General features: G+C 35.5%; 1 protein-coding gene across 4 annotated transcripts; it reads left to right on the top strand.

Moving 5' to 3' along the window:
- Positions 1 to 1,172: 1,172 nt before the first annotated feature.
- LOC136205127 (sister chromatid cohesion protein PDS5 homolog A) lies at positions 1,173 to 19,210 on the top strand. 4 transcript variants are annotated; one of them, XM_065995612.1, is made up of 33 exons: positions 1,173 to 1,512; positions 5,866 to 6,069; positions 6,180 to 6,361; positions 8,285 to 8,411; positions 8,541 to 8,759; positions 9,091 to 9,307; positions 9,383 to 9,528; positions 9,633 to 9,778; positions 9,910 to 10,059; positions 10,184 to 10,232; positions 10,328 to 10,519; positions 11,273 to 11,455; positions 11,942 to 12,096; positions 12,176 to 12,302; positions 12,427 to 12,576; positions 12,663 to 12,722; positions 12,959 to 13,095; positions 13,211 to 13,328; positions 13,467 to 13,601; positions 14,019 to 14,215; positions 14,367 to 14,523; positions 14,664 to 14,810; positions 15,076 to 15,156; positions 15,265 to 15,870; positions 15,953 to 16,057; positions 16,635 to 16,720; positions 17,097 to 17,148; positions 17,235 to 17,321; positions 17,432 to 17,460; positions 17,610 to 17,672; positions 17,762 to 17,889; positions 18,195 to 18,682; positions 18,778 to 19,210. In XM_065995612.1, the coding sequence occupies exons 1-33, from the start codon at positions 1,420 to 1,422 to the stop codon at positions 18,826 to 18,828; spliced, it is 5,067 nt and encodes a 1,688-aa protein (XP_065851684.1). In that variant the 5' UTR covers positions 1,173 to 1,419; the 3' UTR covers positions 18,829 to 19,210. The 4 variants fall into 4 exon arrangements, with proteins under 4 accessions (XP_065851684.1, XP_065851683.1, XP_065851682.1 ...); XM_065995611.1 differs by having other exon boundaries at positions 15,950 to 16,057; XM_065995610.1 differs by having other exon boundaries at positions 10,322 to 10,519.

Genomic DNA, 19,210 nt, shown 5'->3' with positions numbered 1-19,210 from the left:
AACCATAATTTTTACCCAAACCTAAATTTTTAAACAATATTAAAATACACACAATTTCAAAAATTCAAACGAAACGAATTCATATAAAAGTTAAGAATTCAAACATAAATACCGAACTAAAAAAATCCATCAAGTTTACATTTAAAACATTAAGAAATGTAAATAATATTTCATCAAAGTACTTATTACAACATTAATCCATCAAGTTTACATTTAAGTATAATATATGTTATATATTTATATTAATATATGTTATTTTTTTTTTGGTAGGAAAGGGAAAGAAAAGACAACAAAAACAAAGAAAACTAACCCGGGATTAGCCTAGGAAAGCTAACCCCCACCACATCCTCCAACAGAAGAGAAGACAGGAACTCAGGTGGTGAAGAGAAAGTTGAGACTATGTTATATAATACATGTTATATAATTATATATTAAATTTTTTAAAAAATTTATATTTATTAAACGGGTCGGTTAACCGTTAACCACGGTTTTTGAAACTCTAACCCAAAACCGAAACCATCACCTATATATTTTTTAACCATTAAAGAAAACCACCGGTTCGGTTAACCACTTTTTTCGGTTCGGATTACCGGTTTGACCGAGTTTTTTTGCCCACCCCTACCTTAGACTAGTAAAGATGCTCTTAAAGATTGGAAAAAAAAAATTAAATCCGAAGTCTTCATGTTTACGGATCACCGATTGAGTGCACAAACTTTTATGATTTTGGATGATATGATACTTTGTGCTACTCCAAACCGATTTACTTATCAAATTTAGTTTAACCGAATTAACCCGATCTTAATGTTTTTTTTAATGACATTGGTGATGATATTAATGAGTAAGTAGATTTTAACAATAACCGAAGCATGAAGACTAAATATTAGTACAAAATTATAATAGTTTAAGGGTTAAAATTTTAAAAAGACAACGGTCAAAAGTATAATAGTATGCAACATATATAGATGGAATGAAGAAGGGGATAGAGCGCCAAATAAGGAAGATAAAAAGAGGAAAAATTCAAGGGCAAAATAATAAATAAGAAAAAAAGTTAGGGGCATGATAGCAAAACGAAACTCAAATCTGAAGTCACGCTCTCCTATCCCACGTGAGATACACAAGTAAGAGAAGAACATAAGAGAGTATTTAGCGTGATTTCACTTGCATTTGGAGTTCATTTCTCATTGCTGTTCGAAACTCGAAACCCAATCGCCCCACCCTCGCCCTCCACCCTCACCCTGTTTTACAAACTAAATCCAAAACCAAAAACAGAGAAATAACAAACCCAACTTCCATCTTACCTTCTCTTTTCTTCTCTTCGACCCTATCGATATTGAAGCAGGAACGAGGAGGGAGCAAAGTCGACGTGCTTGCTGATGTTGGTTTCTTTGGTCTGAACCTGTAACAAGACCACGGTTTCTAATGGCCCTCAAGCTTGAAGAGCAGCTTAAGGAGGTGGGATCGAAGCTCGAGACACCTCCTCCTTCTAAGGATGCTCTTATTAAGCTTCTTAAGGTAAGCATTTTCCAGAATTCTTAAGTAATTCTTTGAATTTTGTCAATTTAGGGATAAGTGGAGTGATTCGTTCTGCTTTCTGCTTGTTTCCCAAGAAAGCTTTGGAACAAAATGGAGCAAATCATAAATTGTTGTGTTTTTTGTTCTGTCGTATAGTAATTGTATTAATTAGAGTCACTGAAGCAGTTGCTTAGGGCTCGTTTGAACCTGAGTTCGAAGAATGATATGTGTATATATTTTTTCATTTGATTTCAGTATTTTCTTTTTCTTTTTTGGTGTTTCTGAAGAATGGGATTCCAGTACTTCACTTTGAATTTTATAGGAAGAAGAGAGTTCTACTAAACTCTGTCTCTTTTAGAGGGTGCATAATAATGTTAGACGAAATTTTATAGAATTAGGGTTTATTATCCACTTCTTAATTTGTGGGTGAAGGAGAGGTGGAAAACTGAGCCAAGTGAATTTATAAAAGTTTTGGCTGACTCTTCAACTCTGATTTGAAATGTTAAATTGCGTGGGGTGAAGAATTGAGCCTTGGATAGTAATCTTAAGGGTTTCTGCTTGAATCAAGAGTAACGCATAAGAAACTTCCCTTGGGAGTGAACAACAGCCGGACATGGCCACCATAGCTCCTGAATATTTCTATTGCGCCTTAGAGCAATTTAGAATTTTTTTTTTTATGGGTCCTGATGTAGTATCAGAAAGTGATAAATTGATGATGGTTTCATGGTGCTTCTGACTTGAAAGTGTTATAACTGAGTTCTGCTCCTGACTGGCCTTTCAAGTTAGTACTTGGCAAGTTTTGGTGTTTTTTTTGGACAGTAATGCTAAGAAGTTTTTGACCAAGTTGTGCACTCTGGCTTATTGCAACAGAAGGGTGATTCTGAGGTTACATGTTACTGGTTGTGATACCCGTTATGCAGCCTTGTCATCTTAAATTTTTTTGCTTGGTGTCGATGGTCAATGGACTTTTAGTCTTGGAGAAATTAAATGATGATGCTTGTTGGAGCAGATTTACCTAATAAGCAAGATGCATTCCAGACGTCAAGTGAAAGATTCCAAGTTTTGAGCTTTCTATCAACTTTTTTGTTTCCTTCTTTGTGCGAGGTTAGGGGAGGCCACAAATACAGTGTTGAGCCTAAGACATCATTTATCACATAAGTTGCTGCTACTTGGTCAGTTTTCCGGTTGATAGGAAATATAGGGCCTGTTCTATTGGGTCCTGGGATGGGCTTGCATTATGGATGTCTATCTGTTTGAAATTAAATGGTTAAAATAGTTATTAATTTTATACAATTAACGAATATAGTTCATTTGGTTCTTAGTAGTCGAGGCTTAGAGAAGTTATTTTTGTGCCGGACGTTAAAATTTCCAATTCTTGTCAAATAATCTATCTTTTCCATATAATCACTGTGCATTTGTTGCCAGAAACTGAGTATTATGCAATGAAAGGAAGAGCTATAAATAGGGATATTGACCCATTTATGGAAAAAATATAAACTTTTTCCCATTTTGGATTTATTTTGAAATTAATTACAATTTTAGGGGAGTTTTGGCCAAATATATAACCATTCGCTGGTCATACTGGCGTCGCATAGAAATTTGTTTTTTGTTTTAAATTTGACATCTGCCTGTTATACAGACGGATGACAAATTGTTGGGTGGAGGACCATCTTTTTCTGCGTTGCTCCTTCGCAACTCATATTTGGGGGCTGTTTCAGATTTATTTGGGTCTCGTCTGGACTGCTCCGTTTCTATTCGGCAGTTTTTTGAGGCTGCTCGTCTGCAGAATTTTAGTTGGCAGCTGTCTGCCCTCTGGAATTGTGCGATTTTCAGTGCCGTTTGGCTGATCTGGTGGATACGAAACGATGTTTTACACAACGATATTTCAATTAATCTTTCTCTTGTTCTTCGTCGTCTTTGTCATATGGTTCACAAATCGGATTTGGATAGCTCGAGATGCATGCTTAACTCATTAGTCGATTGGAGTGTGTTATCACATCTTGGTTTTCAAGGGAGGGTTCAGCGTGCGCCTCGTCGCATTGAAGTCGTATGGAACTTTCCGCTAGGAGGTTGGGTTTAAATGTAATACGGACGTCGGACGGGGCTGCTCTCGTTTCTCCTGGAGCAGCAGGATCGGAAGGCCTGTTCCGTACCGTGGTTTTGTTAAAGGCGCTTTTGCTTTTCCGATTGCAGATTCTTTCGCCTATGTCGCTGAGCTTCGCGCGGCAAGATATGCGGTGTTAAAAGCTTGGGAGCTCGGGTGGCATCATCTTTGGTTGGAAGTGGACTCCACTTATGTTGTTCGACTTTTTTCTTCCTGTTCCTCTGAAGTCCCTATTGATATTCAGCCTCAATGGCGGCGTTGTCTTATGTATTGCTCAAAAATGGAGTTCCGAGTGTCTCACATATTCCACGAAGGAAATAGAGGGGCGGATTGTCTTGCTTCCTCAGTGTTTCTTCTGCTAGTCTACTTTGGTGGGATTCCGTCCCTGCTCAATGTCAATCTTTCGTTTTGGATGACATCTGTGGTCATCCAAATTATAGATTTTGTTAGATCCTTTTTGCCCTGATCGGGTTGTTTTATTTTTGTTTTCTTTTCAGTTGTAACTCTCTTCTTTTTTAATAATATATTAATATATTTTGGGCTCGTTTGGTTTGATGTGGTCCTGGAGGTGCCGACCTGGATGCGATGTTCGGGTCTCGCTCCTCTCGTTCTCCGATTTTCACTCGACATAAACTAGGTTAACGAAGTGTTATTTTTAACTGTTGATATATATATTTATATTTTTAACCGTTCGAAGCAATTTATATATATATATATATATATATATATATATATGATTTGGTTATAGTGAAACTATAAGCCCTTTATCTTGAACTGGTTGGTGATATTTTTAGTTTAGTCCATCAGTCATAATGGCGATTCCAAAGATTTTTGTAAGATGCTCAAAGTAGCCTCTGTCTGACTGTCAGGCACACTGCTTTCTCTGACAATCTGTAACAAAAAAACTTTATGCTAAAATACAAATTTTGAATGCAGATAACATAAATAACGCTCTATTAGCCGAGTTTTATGTTAAAATATAAAATATTTAAAATTATTTTTATAATATAAGAATATATATATATATATTATAAATGCATGATAAATCTTTTATATTGATAAAAAATAAAAAAATAAAAAATTATTTGCTGGAGGACAACATGTCATCCGCTTGTATAACAGGCGGATGACAACCCAATAAATTAAATTTAATCAAATTTATGCACAACGCTGGTATGGTTGGCGTATGTACATGTAATTTGACAAAAACTACTCTCAAATTCAATTAATTTCAAAACAAACCTAAAATGGAGAATAGTTTATATTTTTTATCATAAATGTGTCAATATCCCCTCTAAATAAACAACGCGTCCTCTTAGCAAATACCAGATGCAATCATGCAATATTTTCCTACAGTGTTAATAACTAGGTGGCTAGTATAAGCTTGTAGTTGCCGCTGATCATGGTAAATTTTACATATGGCCACACAACTAAGTGTTTTCCTCAGCAATGGATCCAAACTTTAATTTATTACACAAACTTTTCCAAATTTAAGATTTTGTTTGGGTAGTCAATGGAGGCCGTAATCTGATCAATGCCTTTAGTGAAAGGAAAAGAGGAAAAAGCGAAAGCATTTTGCTGCTTGCCTTGAAGTAAAAGCCTTTGACTGGTTGCCGCATTAGATTTCTGGCAAGATTCTGACTGGAATGCGTCTCCAATAACTTTGTTGAAATGATATTCATAAATTTATTTGCAGAAATCTAAAGTCAGTTGTCACGTTGGACTTGAATGCTAAATTCAGTGACATACCTTGATCGTGATGTGAGACTCGTCATGGTTGGATTTGAAGTCAGATGGTTGTAATATCATTTTTATCCTTTAACTAATGATAAATCCTACAAGCTTACCAAGATAACAAACATAGTTTTTTCTTCTTTAAAGCTTTAACTGTTGGGACTTTTCTGTATGTCGTTCATCTGATTTTTGCTACATAGTTGTCCTATCAGACTTTGGCTTTTGACATTATAAATATGTAAATATATATTCTTTTTCCATCTAATTCTGTTACCTTCTCCTGTAGCTCTACATACCCCGAGTAATGATTTATATAAGGAATTTGTAGTCATATTGAGTCCTTTTATGTCAAGGCTGTTTTGCTGCTCATGAGCTGTCGAAGAAGCAACACTAATGAATGTTGCAATATCTTTTATCTTTGATCCTTGTCTTTGTATTCCAGTGTAGATGTGCATAGTTGGGGTTTTTGCTTGATTACTTAATAAGTAATGTAAGAATATTTTTGTTGCCTGCAGCAAGCTGCTACATGTCTCTGTGACATAGATCAGTCGCCATCTGCTACAATTTTAGAGTCAATGAAGCCTTTTCAAGATGCAATTGTGAAGCCAGAGTTGCTGAAGCATCAAGATAGGGATGTTAAACTTCTGGTTGCGACATGTATTTGTGAGATAACCCGCATTACTGCGCCTGAAGCCCCTTACAGCGATGATGTTTTAAAGGTGCATATCTTTTACGAGGCCCTGCTAACTAATCAAATCAACCTAATTGATGTAGTCCGATTGCACATCAAATTTGCTTCTTTTCTTGATTGGTCTTTATTTATTTGCAGGAAAGTTTTCACTTGATTGTAGGCACTTTTAGCGGGTTAAGTGATACTGGTGGTCCATCATTTGGAAGGAGAGTTGTTATATTGGAGACTCTTGCCAAGTATAGGTTATGTCTTGTGATGTTGGATCTAGAATGTGATGATCTTGTCAATAAAATGTTCAGTACATTTTTTACTGTTGCAAGGTGTGTTCTGTTCCATACTTTTATTTGGATTCTGTTGATTAAAGGGTTATAATTGATGGTATATTTATTACTTTACTTTCTTTTTTTTTTACAAATCTTTGTATTGACATGCCAAGCTCATTATTCTTGCTAAAATTTCAAAGCCATGAACCTTAAGGCTGTATATAAGGTCTGGATTGGCATGTTTAGTCTTTGTTTTCGTGTAAAAGTTCTAATTAAGTCTTGGCCTCAGTATTTTGTTCGTCAAGCCAAGCCCAAATGAATGCAATGTTATCGATATTTGGTTCATCTGTTAAATGAGTCAAATCCAGTCAAGAGCAGTGTCCAAAGACTTAAATTGTTCTCGGAGCTGTTTAATATACTTCCTCATTTTGTGGTTTTTAATTTAATATAGGCATAAAGCTCATTTGTCCCCCTAAACTGTAGGGCCAAAATTAATTAGCCCCCTATTCTACACAAATCAACAAATGGGTCCCTAAACTATGCAAAATCCATCAGTTAAGCACAAACAAACAAAATGAAATTATATATTGTTATATTTTAAATTACTGATACAATTAATTAATTAAGATTTTGTTTTTTGTATTATTCCTGATTTTACTTAAGTAAACTTAATATGTTATAGCTTTTGTGATATAATTTTTCATATAATATAATGATAAAATTTGTCTAAAGTATAATGATATTTTTATAATTAATAAATTATTTATAATTATTGATAGAAAAGTTTATATTTCTTAATATATATTGGTACTAAAAAAGTACACAAAAGTATTTATTACAAAAAAAAAAAGGCTTTTAAGGGCCAATTTGGATTAGCACGTTTATAGTAATTATATTAAAAAAATAGTTATAAATGCATTTTGCGGTATAACACGTTTAGGATATATGGAATAATTTAATTCGATAAAGCTAAACACATTAATTTCATCAATTATAATTTCATTGTTTTTATTTGGGTTTGATTGATGGATTTTGCATAGTTTAGGGACCCATTTGTTGATTAGTGTAGAATGGGGGGCTAATTGAATTTGGTCCTATAGTTTAGGGGGCAAAATGAACTTTATGCCTTTAATATATATGAAAAATGTGGAACTTTAAGGTAAGCACCATTAGTATATAGAATTGGAAATAAGAAAAATCTTTTATTATGTAATTTTGAATTAATGAATCTTCACTTAATTATTCTCTAAATGATTAAATGTGCATCGAAGTCAAATCATTTATGAGTGTATCAATGGCCTGGCTCATAAATTTGAACTAGCCAACTTTCACCTATTTAACTCAATATATAACCTTAAAAATTGAACTTGAGCTTGGCTTATGAACCTAGACGAACAAACTTCAGTGAGCCTTTACCTAGCTGAGTTATAATTAGTTAATGAACAGATTGTTTGTATTATTTCTAGCATAATACATTGTTAGTTTATCCTTCATCTTGTTTATATAAAGATTTTAATTCTAGTTATTAGGGTCTTTAGATTGATTCCTGTTTTCTATATTGAAAAACTTGAAGTTATGTAATTTTCTCTAGAAGTTGTTGTAGGAGTTGAATTGTGTTGTAAATAACAGAAATATCTCTTTCTGATTGGGACTTGAGGGAGTACTGGAAAGGTCCAGATTGAAAATGAAAATAGTAATCAGATTCAGCTTTCTTACTTTCTTCAGGCACGTGTACTGGTAGATGCACATATAATCTTGTGATAAGTATTGTTTGATGGAGAATATTGCTGTTGATATGTTTATCTGTTAATTAATACACGGGAAGATGCATTGACCTGTAATGATAGTTTCCAGCTATTTCCTTTTCATAGTGCTCCATGTAGGGTTACAACTCCACATTATTGAAGACTTTTTTTTCCCTTTATAAGAATTTTATTATCCATTTCAAATGTTAATATGTGAAATTTTTAACATGTACAGTGATGATCATCAACAAAGTGTATTATCATCAATGCAAACAATAATGGCCGTTCTCATAGAACAAAATGAGGATGTTCGGGAGGATCTTTTACTTATCATATTATCTGTATTAGGTAGAAATAGAAGTGTAAGTGCTCTATCTATTCTCTTTCTGTAGGTTTAAGGAACTTTGTGATTACTAACTACATTTCCTATTATTTATTTTGATAATGTTTTGCTTGCGAAGTTGATCTTTTCTTGAAACCTGCAATTCCAGGACATTTCTTCAGCTTCAAGGAGACTTGCTATGAATGTGATAGAGCAATGTGCTGGAAAACTTGAAGCTGGAATAAGACAGTTCCTTGTATCATCAATGTCAGGAGATAACAGGTCGACAAATCGTGAGATTGACTATCATGAAGTCATTTATGATGTTTACCGTTGTGCACCTCAGACCTTATCAGGAGTTGTTCCATACCTCACAGGGGAACTATTGGTAATCACTGATTCAGTGCCCTACATTTATATATTCGGGTTTTGTGTGTCATGTGATGATCTTCATTCTTAAATTCTTCAACGTTTAATTCGGCATGCCTAATCATGTAGATTTACAATTCTAACATATGGAGTAATATCTTTTAGAAGTTTTGTTTGACATTTTTTTTACTGAAGAGTAATTATATAGTTTGCATATCTAATTTAAACTCTTCTGAGCTTAATATCGTTTCTATGGTATGACTTCTAGAGCTTGATAACATTCTATCTTATAGGTCATAATTGGAAATTTAGTAAATAATTTCTCAGGAAATAAGTTTCAACTTTTGCAGACTGATCAGCTGGACATTCGTTTAAAAGCTGTGGGGTCGGTTGGAGATCTGTTTGCTTTGCCAGGCTCTGTTGTCGCTGAATCTTTTCAACCCATATTTTCAGAGTTTCTGAAAAGGTTGTCTGATAGAGGAGTAGAGGTTCGAATGTCTGTCCTGGAACGTGTAAAAAGCTGCCTTTTGTCAGATCCTACCAGAGCTGAGGCTTCTGAAATCATCTGTAAGTATTTTGAATGATTTTACTGAATCATATATTTTGCCCATTTTTATTTTGATCTCCGTCACTGTTTTCCAGCTGCCCTTTGTGACCGACTATTGGACTACGATGAGAATGTTCGAAAACAAGTTGTTGACGTGATCTGTGATGTGGCTTGTCATGCCCTGAAGTCCATCCCTGTTGAGACTATAAAACTAGTTGTGGAGCGTCTGCGAGACAAATCTGTATACATTCTTTTTCCTTTCAAGATGTTGTCCACAAATTTTGTATTATTTTGTTGCTATCTAAGTTTATAGTCAAGAAATGTCTATTGTCTTGTGTTCTACAGCTACTTGTTAAAAGATATACCATGGAAAGACTGGCCGAGATATTCAGAGTATATTGTTTGAAGTCGCTTGATGGCTCAATCAGTCTTGGTGAATATGATTGGATTCCTGGGAAGATTTTGAGATGCTTTTATGACAGAGATTTTAGGCAAGACATCTTGGTTTCCCATTTCATTGCATAAGAAGATTGCTTGATATGGTTGAATAACGATTTAAATATTTGAAAGTCTACCCTGATTATTGGCCATCGTATTTCTAACTTGCTAATTGGTTCAGCAGATCAGATACGATTGAAGCTGTTCTTTTTGGATCTATCTTCCCAACTGAGTTCTCAGTCAAAGATAGAGTTAAACATTGGGTCAGAATATTCTCTGTATTCGACAAAGTTGAGGTGAAAGCTCTTGAAAAAATACTGGAGCAGAAGCAAAGGTGTGTTCTGAAATGCTTGGTTGACATTAGGCAACTGCAGCTGACATTTGATAGTCGTCCTTTGAATTTTATGTATTTGATGGATTGTGTACTCATTTTCAGGGGATTTCCTCTTGGATTGCAGGTTACAACAAGAGATGCAGAAGTATCTATCCCTCAGGCAGATGCAACAGGTTCGGAAATTTCAGAGATTGATTACTCAATGAAGACTACGAGATCAAGTTAAAAATATGGATCTTGAAATAGTTTTTTCCTTCACTAGGTGCAGGATGGAGATGCTCCTGAGATCCAAAAAAAAGTTCTGTTGTGTTTCCGGATCATGGCTCGGTCATTTGCTGAGCCTGCTAAGGCCGAGGAGAACTTTCTGATACTTGATCAACTGAAAGACACCAATATCTGGAAGATTTTGACAAATCTCCTTGATGCAGACACTGGTTTCCACCAAGCCTGTGCTAATCAGGTAATAAACGAGAACAGTGATATGTATAATTAAGTTTTGATTACTAGGCACTGGATGCTCTGGGTGTTTCAAATATTGTTTTTAGGTGTAAGAATGGGATTGATCTTGTTGCATCAGAAATGAGAGTAGAATCTTTCTTATGGGAGGTCAGCAATTTTGTTGGGCTGCATTATTGGGGATTATACTGATAGCAATTTCAGCATGTTGTCTTTCTCAACCTACCTTCTCCATTGGTGGAACCTTTTTTTTTTTTTTTTTTTTTTTTTTTTTTTTCTGAATTTGCTGATTTTGATGAGAAATGCAGATCCAAAATCACTTATCAAACACTAAAAGGAAGAGGGAAATGCTAGCATCAGGCATTTGGACCATTCCATGCATTTATAGTGTTGTGACCCACAACATTCAACAGTCTAGATGCTTCAGTTGCATCATCTTCACTTGGTGCTAGCAGCTCCCATAGGAGAACAGAAATTGGGCCAAAGATCTGTGTCATCTGATAGTGTTTTTCTTGATACTAGGCTTTTTTTTTTGTGTGTGTGCGCGCGTGTGTCTCTTTTGTCTTTCGAAGAGCAATTAAAAAAACTCATACTTGAAAATAACAGTAAAATTTAATTCAACTAGGGGATAACTGATTGAACGATTAACGGCTTTTCTTACTTGATTAATAATAGGCTGATAATACTGCATGTTGCTTTTCTCTTGTTGGCAATTTTTCTCAATGTAATTTTTTAATTTTTCTTTTTTTAATTGCAGGAGGATTTACTTAAAATACTGGGTGAGAAGCATATGCTTTATGATTTTCTGAGCAATCTCTCTGTGAAGTGTTCTTATTTACTTTTCAACAAGGAGCATGCAAAAGAAATTCTGTTGGATGCTTTACAACAAAAAACTGCTGGAAATACACAATTTACTCAATCTTGCATGGATATTTTGGTGGTAAGGACCTGTCCCTCTCCCTATTCATCTGTGGTGAATTATATATATATAAAAAATTGTTCTGCATCAGCTTGCGTGCTCATTGGTCCCTGGTATTATAGTCCTTGTGAGGGTATGCTGTAATTGTTTCACTTCAAATTTGGAGGTTTTACTGTTTTTTACTTTATATATGTGTTTCCTCGAGTGTTCTTGCTTTTATATTTGTAGCTCTACAATGAGCTTGCTGCATCACCATAACCTTGGATTATAACAATCAGGTTTCTTTTTCTCTTACACAAATAGTCCTTGTGAGGGTATGCTGTAATTGTTTCACTTCAAATTTGGAGGTTTTACTGTTTTTTACTTTATATATGTGTTTCCTTGAGTGTTCTTGCTTTTATGTTTGTAGCTCTACAATGAGCTTGCTGCATCACCATAACCTTGGATTATAACAATCAGGTTTCTTTTTCTCTTACACAAATTTCAACTTAATGCATGTAATCTCAGCTTCTTGCACGCTTCAGTCCAATGCTTCTTGGTGGGGCTGAAGAAGAATTAGTAAATTTTCTCAAAGATGATAATGTGATAATCAAAGAAGGTGTATTGCACATTTTGGCAAAGGCCGGTGGGACAATCCGAGAACAGCTTGTAGTGGCCTCAAGGTGCAGTTCTTTACATTATTGTCAATTTGTATGCAGTATCTTATATACATACTGATGCTCCTCTTATTACTGCTTGCAGTTCAATTGACCTTATATTGGAGAAGCTCTGCTTAGAAGGTAGTCGAAGACAGGCTAAGTATGCTGTACATGCCTTGGCAGCAATAACAAAGGATGATGGTCTCAAGTCTCTTTCTGTCTTATACAAGGTTTTATATTGTCCATGTCTATTGTAGGCATATGATCATAATTAGATAAATTGAATTTGTGGCAATGATGATGTTTAGGATAATAGTAGTACTCAGAATTTATTTTCTCTTCCTTGATTTACAGAGGCTTGTAGGCATGCTGGAGGAGAAGACGCATTTACCTGCTGTACTACAATCCCTGGGATGCATAGCAGAGACAGCAATAGCGGTTTTTGAAACCAGAGAGACTGAAATTGAGGAGTTCGTAAGAAGCAAGATTCTTAGAAGTAACAATGTATGCCCTCAAGTTCCTCTTGTGCAGCTGCATCCCCTTCTGATTTGATGATAAGTAGTTTTGTTAAATTTCCTTCACTGTTGCAGAAAGCAGAAGACAGTACAAGTGCAAACTGGGATGATAGAAGTGAAATTTGCTTATTGAAGGTTGGTTATTTAGGGAAAGTGTCTTCTTCCTTAATCTTTTCGAAATAATAAACATGAAATTAATCAATTTTCCAAAAGGAGTGAAACCATTTACTTCCCTTCTACTCATCTATATCTCACCATTACTTCCATTACTTGCACTCACATACTTCCTTAATATAAGCTCTGTTGATATTGTTAGTGAAGTGATAATTTGACAACCCCAATATTGGGTTACGCCTGCTACTTGCCTGCAGATATATGGGATCAAGACACTGGTCAAGAGCTACTTGCCAGTTAAAGATGTACAACTTCGTGCTGGGATTAATGGCCTCCTGGAGATATTGAGGAATGTGCTTTTGTTTGGAGAAATATCAGAAGATATACAATCGAGGTCTGATGGCAGTATTTTTTTGTTTTTCCTTATCATTCTTATATAGCTATTCATTTGATGTTTAAGCTGTTCTTTTTCACGAGCTTTGCCATTTCATGTACAATTTGCCTTACAGTTCAGTTGATAAGGCTCATTTGAGGCTTGCTTCTGCAAAGGCAGTTCTTCGCCTGTCAAAGCAGTGGGATCATAAGATACCTGTAGATGTCTTCTACCTAACCTTAAAGACATCGGAGGTGAAGTTCTAAGTTAATGTGTAACATTGGAAATTCTGTCCAACCTCATTTATATTCTTTCCTCTGGTCACTTCTAAATGTGTAACATTTTTATTAAGTATTCTGATTCCCCTGTCGTTTCTTCTTGGTTTCTTGTAGATTGCTTTCCCCCAAGTTAGGAAACTATTCCTCAGCAAAGTTCATCAATATATAAAGGACCGGCATCTGGATGTGAAATATGCTTGTGCCTTTTTATTTAACCTAACTGGAACCGAGCCCCTTGATTTTGAAGAGGTATCTATGTTCGAATTTTTTTGTTCAAACTTATTAGACTTGTTACTGTTAATGGCTGTCAGCTATTAATATGAAGTGGACCTTTAACTATCAGCCCGAGCTTTTGGTTCAAACGGTTCCATGACATGGTATCAGAGCCAGTGTGACCAAGTGGTCCAGGGTTCGATTCCTGGCAGCTCCATTTGTTGAGTTATTTGCAGGACATGGTAATATGGACCTGTGTTGTCACGCTTCAAGCCCAAGTGTGCTTTCGCGTGTGGGGGTGTGTCAGCTATTAATATGAAGTGGACCTTTAACTATCAGCTCGAGCTTTTGGTTCAAACGGTTCCATGACCAAACCAACTGCATATCATGCTTACTTTGAGGGTATAATTTCTTAAGTGTTCTCAGCAAAGTCAACTTTGTTTCCGATGGCAGGAGAAGCAGAATCTTGCTGATATTATTCAAATGCATTACCAAGCAAAGGCTCGACAACTTTCTGTACATAGTGATGCAAATAGTTCTGCAGCATATCCAGAAGACATACTTCCATATTTCGTCCATGCCCTTGCTCATCATTCATGTCCTAATGTAGATGAATGCCAGGATGTTAAAGCATTTGAGCTAATATATCGGTATATCAATTGCAGCTTTTATTTTAATTGGATATTTTTTCTAGATCTTATATCATATGATGTAGTTTGTAAAATAAAGAAAATTAAATTGCGTTTGTAAGAAAGTGGAATCTACTGGAGGGGGTAACACTGTTTCTATTCTGTATTTTAGGCAATTGCTTCTGGTTCTTTCTATTCTGGTGCATAAAGATGAAGATATCAAGACAGAATCTAGTATAAACAAGGAGAAGGAGAGCATATCAGCAGTAGGTTCGATCTTTCAAAGTATTAAATGTTCTGAAGATACAGTTGATGCAGCAAAATCAAAGGTTGTGGACTATATGTCAAGTTTGTATTCATTCATAAATTTACACATAATTTTGGAAGGTTGTACAAAACCATATCTACAAAACCGTTAACAAAAAAATTATAACATGTTTTTTATATTTGCTATGATTTGTATTCTCAGAGTTCACATGCTATCTCTGACCTTGGGCTGTCAATAATCAAGCGCTTAACTCAAAGGGAAGATGATTTACAAAGCTTGGCTTCATCAGTTTCCCTACCTCCAATGCTTTATAAACCATATGAGAAGAAAGACGAGGATGATTCTCTGGTGTGTTATTTATACTTGAAATTTTTCTTGGATCTATCAGTTATACTATATTGGTTTCATGAGGTTATTAGTTATCTACTATAGATTTGGATGAACTAAGTATTTTGTTTCAGTGCCTTTATGCTTCCTCTTCTTTAGTTTTGTTTATTTCTTCATTTTCTAGTTTCAGCCTCATTCGCATGTTGCTTATCTATTGTAGTTGAATGTATTATATATATATAGTTGAATAGCTGTGTATTCATGCTATTGGTGTGTTTTTTGATAGGCAACAGAGGGAAAAACATGGCTGGCTGATGAGAAAGTGTTAACTCAATTGGAAATGCTCAAGTTGGAGACTGATGGAAAAGTATGCCTAACCCTTTAAACTGCTTCTAGCTATGCAGCAGTATTATGATATATTTGGTGTAACTTGCATTTTTATTAATTTATTGTTCAATTTTTGTTATTACATCAGATCAAATCAGACGTTGTTGATGATGAGATTCTAAAAGACAGTGAAAAAGAAGGAAACGATGTGCCTCTTGGGGAAATAATGAAACAGTTAAAGGCACAGGGCACTAAGAGTGGCAAGGTTAAAAAGAAGTTATCATCAGCTAAATCCAAAAATGCTGAAAGTGGTGTTGATATCTTGAAGATGGTTAGGGAAATAAATTTGGATAATCTGGGATTATCTGGCAAGTTTGAGTCAAGCAATGGTCACAAACATGATCCAATTGAGAAAACTAGTTCTGAACCAGAGCATCAGATAGTTAAAAAGAGAAAGCCTGCTGATATAGCATCTGTTCCAGTGCCTAAACGTCGGAGATCATCTTCTCATAGTGCTTTTAGATTGTCTTCAAGCAATTTAAATACTCCATTTGGTGGTTCAGGGGACGATTCAAGCCCTAATCCAAAAGAAAAAAAAGCTTCCGAAAAGCGAAGGGGTGGAAGCACAGATTCTGATTTGCTGGTATCATGCATCCGAAATAATACAAGCTTCACATCAAAACATAAAGGCAAAAGGTCTGATATTTTTCATAATCGTGAGAAAAATGAAGTTGAAGAGGACAAAAAGCTTGAGGTAAGCATTTCTATGGATCATTTTGCTTACGGCATAACTACTTAAATGATATTGGGTTTGTTTATGTCTCCTGCTGCAGCAGTCTATTGCATCAGGGGATGCTGATAAGATTGATACAAGTAATCTTTCCAAGTCTTTGACTGGAAGCATGAAGAAGCGCAAGAGAAGTGTTCCAGGATTGGCGAAGGTTAACATCTTCACATGCTTATTGCACTGTCTTGCTTTGTACATGGCTGTGCATGACTACTTTTGCATTGTGTTGATGCTATCTTGAGTGCATCAATTGATATACCTTCAATATAGTCTTGTTTTTCTCAACTTTGTTTGCCAAGAATTATTTTATTTTGCTGCAACACTTGTACAGACTGGTATTTAAAGCTACCATAGGAAAATTAGAGCCTTTACTATTTATAAACTAGTTCCAGTTTATATTAACATGTCAAAGCCTTGGCCTAACTTTTGTTGTCATATTTTCCTGACCTCAGAGTGCTTGTAATTTGTTTTTGAGGAACTCAATGGAGCAGAATAAGATTTTGAATTTGCAAATTTTTTGTTGTCATATTTTCCTGATCTCAGAGTGCTGATAGTATGATTTTGAGGAACTCAATTGAGCAGACATAAGATTTTGAATTTGCAAATGTTAGACGAAATATTTTAGAATTGCTTCTAAGTTGTTTTCCTTTATTATTTATCAGGGGTTACTTTCTCTACTATGTAGTTTTCTTGCTAGCATCATGTGATTATGGCTTCATTTCCTATTTCAGTGTACGACAAAGACAAAGAAAAGTGGAATTGATATTGAAGAATTAATTGGTTTCAGGGTAAAAGTTTGGTGGCCCTTGGATAAGAAGTGAGTATTCTCTTGACTCTTCATTGTTTTTAGGGCTCAAACTTGGAGGGGATGCTTATCTTGCTTTCTTTCTTTTTATTTTTATATTTTCACTATGTGCTTTTGAGACCATTTAAAAGATTTCTTGCTCTCGATGCCAATTTATTGCTTTGCTGCTATTCCTGATGTATTGATTGACATGTATAATTACTCTATTTGATTAGCTCAACTATGCATGGTTCTTGACATTATTTGGAGTGTAATATGGGGTTGTGGAAGTGGTAAATTTCAAACTGTGGAGTTGAGAACATGTGTATACAGATGCTTTCCTTATTTTCAAACAAAATTTGAAGTTCATGTCTATGATAACGTCACAATCGTTTGCTTAAATCAACAGGTTTTATGAGGGCACAGTTAAATCTTACGATCCTATTAAAAGGAAACATGTGGTACGCTGCTCTTTCTGTCCCTCTGTTTTCTCTCCCTTTTTCTCTCTCTGCACTTTTTGTTTTCTTACATTTGCAACTTAGTGTAGATATTATATGATGATGGAGATATAGAAGTACTTCGATTAGAAAAAGAGCGGTGGGAGCTTGCTGATAATGGTCGCAAACAGACGAAGGTATAACTTTTCCCCTTTTCTATAGATTAGTTTCCCTTAAAAAAAAAAGAATTTGGTTTCAAATAAAGCATACAGCAGTGATTTTTTTTTTTTTTTTTGCATCATTTCAGAAATCGAGGAGTCCTCTGTCAACTACAGGGTAATTATCGCGTTCTTATGACGATTTATATTACAATATTGACAAACTTTGTGTATAATCTTTTAGACTGTTAACTGCTATGCTTCTCAATGCGAAAGTGTCCTTTTTTCTTCTTTTCTCACCAGAGGTTGTTTTATATGGTTTGACAGGTCACCTGCACAAAAAAGTAGAAGTACCGGCCGTATACGTCGGATACAGAAACCAGAAAAGATGTGAGTGGAATTTTTTCCATCATTCATGCAGTCTACCTTTTACTTTGCATTTCTCTGATGGCACTAACAAACTGCTTGAACGTTTTCAGTGTTAAAGGGAAAAGAACACCGAAGAAAAACTCTAAGCGTGTACAGAAAGTACCTGAGGACAAAGAGGATTCTGATGTATCAAATCCTGAATCGACCAAGGAATTAGAAGGAAATGAGGCAGAACCAGGTGAATGTCTTTTTTGTTTCATTAGTTTATTCTTCTAGCCATCAGCCATAAACTTGAGCTTTTAGGTTGAGTGGTTTTTTTCTTTTTGGACCTAAACAGTCTCTTAGACAAAAGGTTTTGGAGCTGCATTCCTAGTCACACTGTGTTATTAATTAGGTCTCAGCACAAGTTAATTTAACTGCCAGATCATGCTTTAAGCTCATTGGACATTGATTATTCTCGATCTTTCATCTATAAGTTCATACGCACTAAATGATATTGTATATTTATGTTGACTCTCCCATTATGATATCACTCTTCTGCAGGTGATTCAGATGCTGAAAGGGTGGGGGAGCATGTCACAAGTATGGATGAATCTGATAAAGAAGTGGCGTCAGTTTCTGGAGGAAAACACTTGGAAGATACACCGGAGAACCAAGATCCTGTAGAGGAATCTGACGGTGAAGTGAAGTCTAATTTAGAAGGAAAGGAGCTTGTGGACACCGAAAGTGTACCAGAAGATGCTGGAAAAGATGATGTGGAAGAGGCATCCCATTCAGATGCTACTGGGAAAGATGATGCAGAAGAGGCATCATCACATTCAGATGATGCTAGAAAAGATGATGATGCAGAAGAGTCAACCCATTTAGATGAAGGTGAAGATGAATCGGGTGAAGCCTCACAAGAGGAAGTTAATGAAGACGGATCAGATTCTGAAGAGGATGAAGATGCCGATGCTATTGGCACTACTGACAATCACAAAGATTCAAGTCCTGATGCAGGAGATCCTGAACTATCAGACAATGAGCCTCTCGTACTTGCTTCTTGGCCTGCATTTAGTTTATTCATTGTGATTCGATCTGTTTTAAGGAATATCTCATATTTTTCGTTTATTCTTATGAAATGCAGTGTAACTGGCAGAAGAAAGTACAGAAGGCAGCATCAAGACGGGCACGATGAGCAGTAAATATCTTGCAAGAAGCCTACTGGTGTGGAGGAAGAAGACAATCTGATGCTTTTTGGTTAGTTGTTGTAGGTGGTACAGGATGAAAACCATTTGTTGTTGTAAAAACACTAATAAAATTCAGAAGCGGCTGGGCCCACTTCAAATATGAATGGATGTAAAGTAACAGTAGGCACTTCTTCCATATGTTTACTTAGAAAAGTTAATGTTAGAAGTTACCTGTAATTTGGCTTGGAGAAGAAGAGAATGATGTAATAGTTAATTGGGTGTAGTTTAGTCCATGTCTCTAACCATGTCATGTACAGTTTATACATTGGGAATATTGTTTTACTTTAGCTGATTGATGCTTGATATTCAAAGGGATTCATTGCTTTCTAA

This window comes from Euphorbia lathyris, chromosome 9, assembly GCF_963576675.1.
Source record: "Euphorbia lathyris chromosome 9, ddEupLath1.1, whole genome shotgun sequence".
NCBI classification, from domain to species: Eukaryota; Viridiplantae; Streptophyta; class Magnoliopsida; order Malpighiales; family Euphorbiaceae; genus Euphorbia; species Euphorbia lathyris.
The sequence above is the reverse complement of the archived record's forward strand: the minus strand, read 5'-3'. Positions and strand labels throughout refer to the sequence as shown.

Bases quoted from the DNA above. Each gene is read 5' to 3' on its own strand.
- LOC136205127 (XM_065995609.1), top strand. From the start codon at position 1,420: ATGGCCCTCAAGCTTGAAGAGCAGCTTAAGGAGGTGGGATCGAAGCTC. The intron at 12,723-12,958 runs GTTGGTTATTTA...ACTTGCCTGCAG, and splicing joins GTGAAATTTGCTTATTGAAG to ATATATGGGATCAAGACACT. The intron at 14,216-14,366 runs GTATATCAATTG...TCTGTATTTTAG, and splicing joins GCATTTGAGCTAATATATCG to GCAATTGCTTCTGGTTCTTT.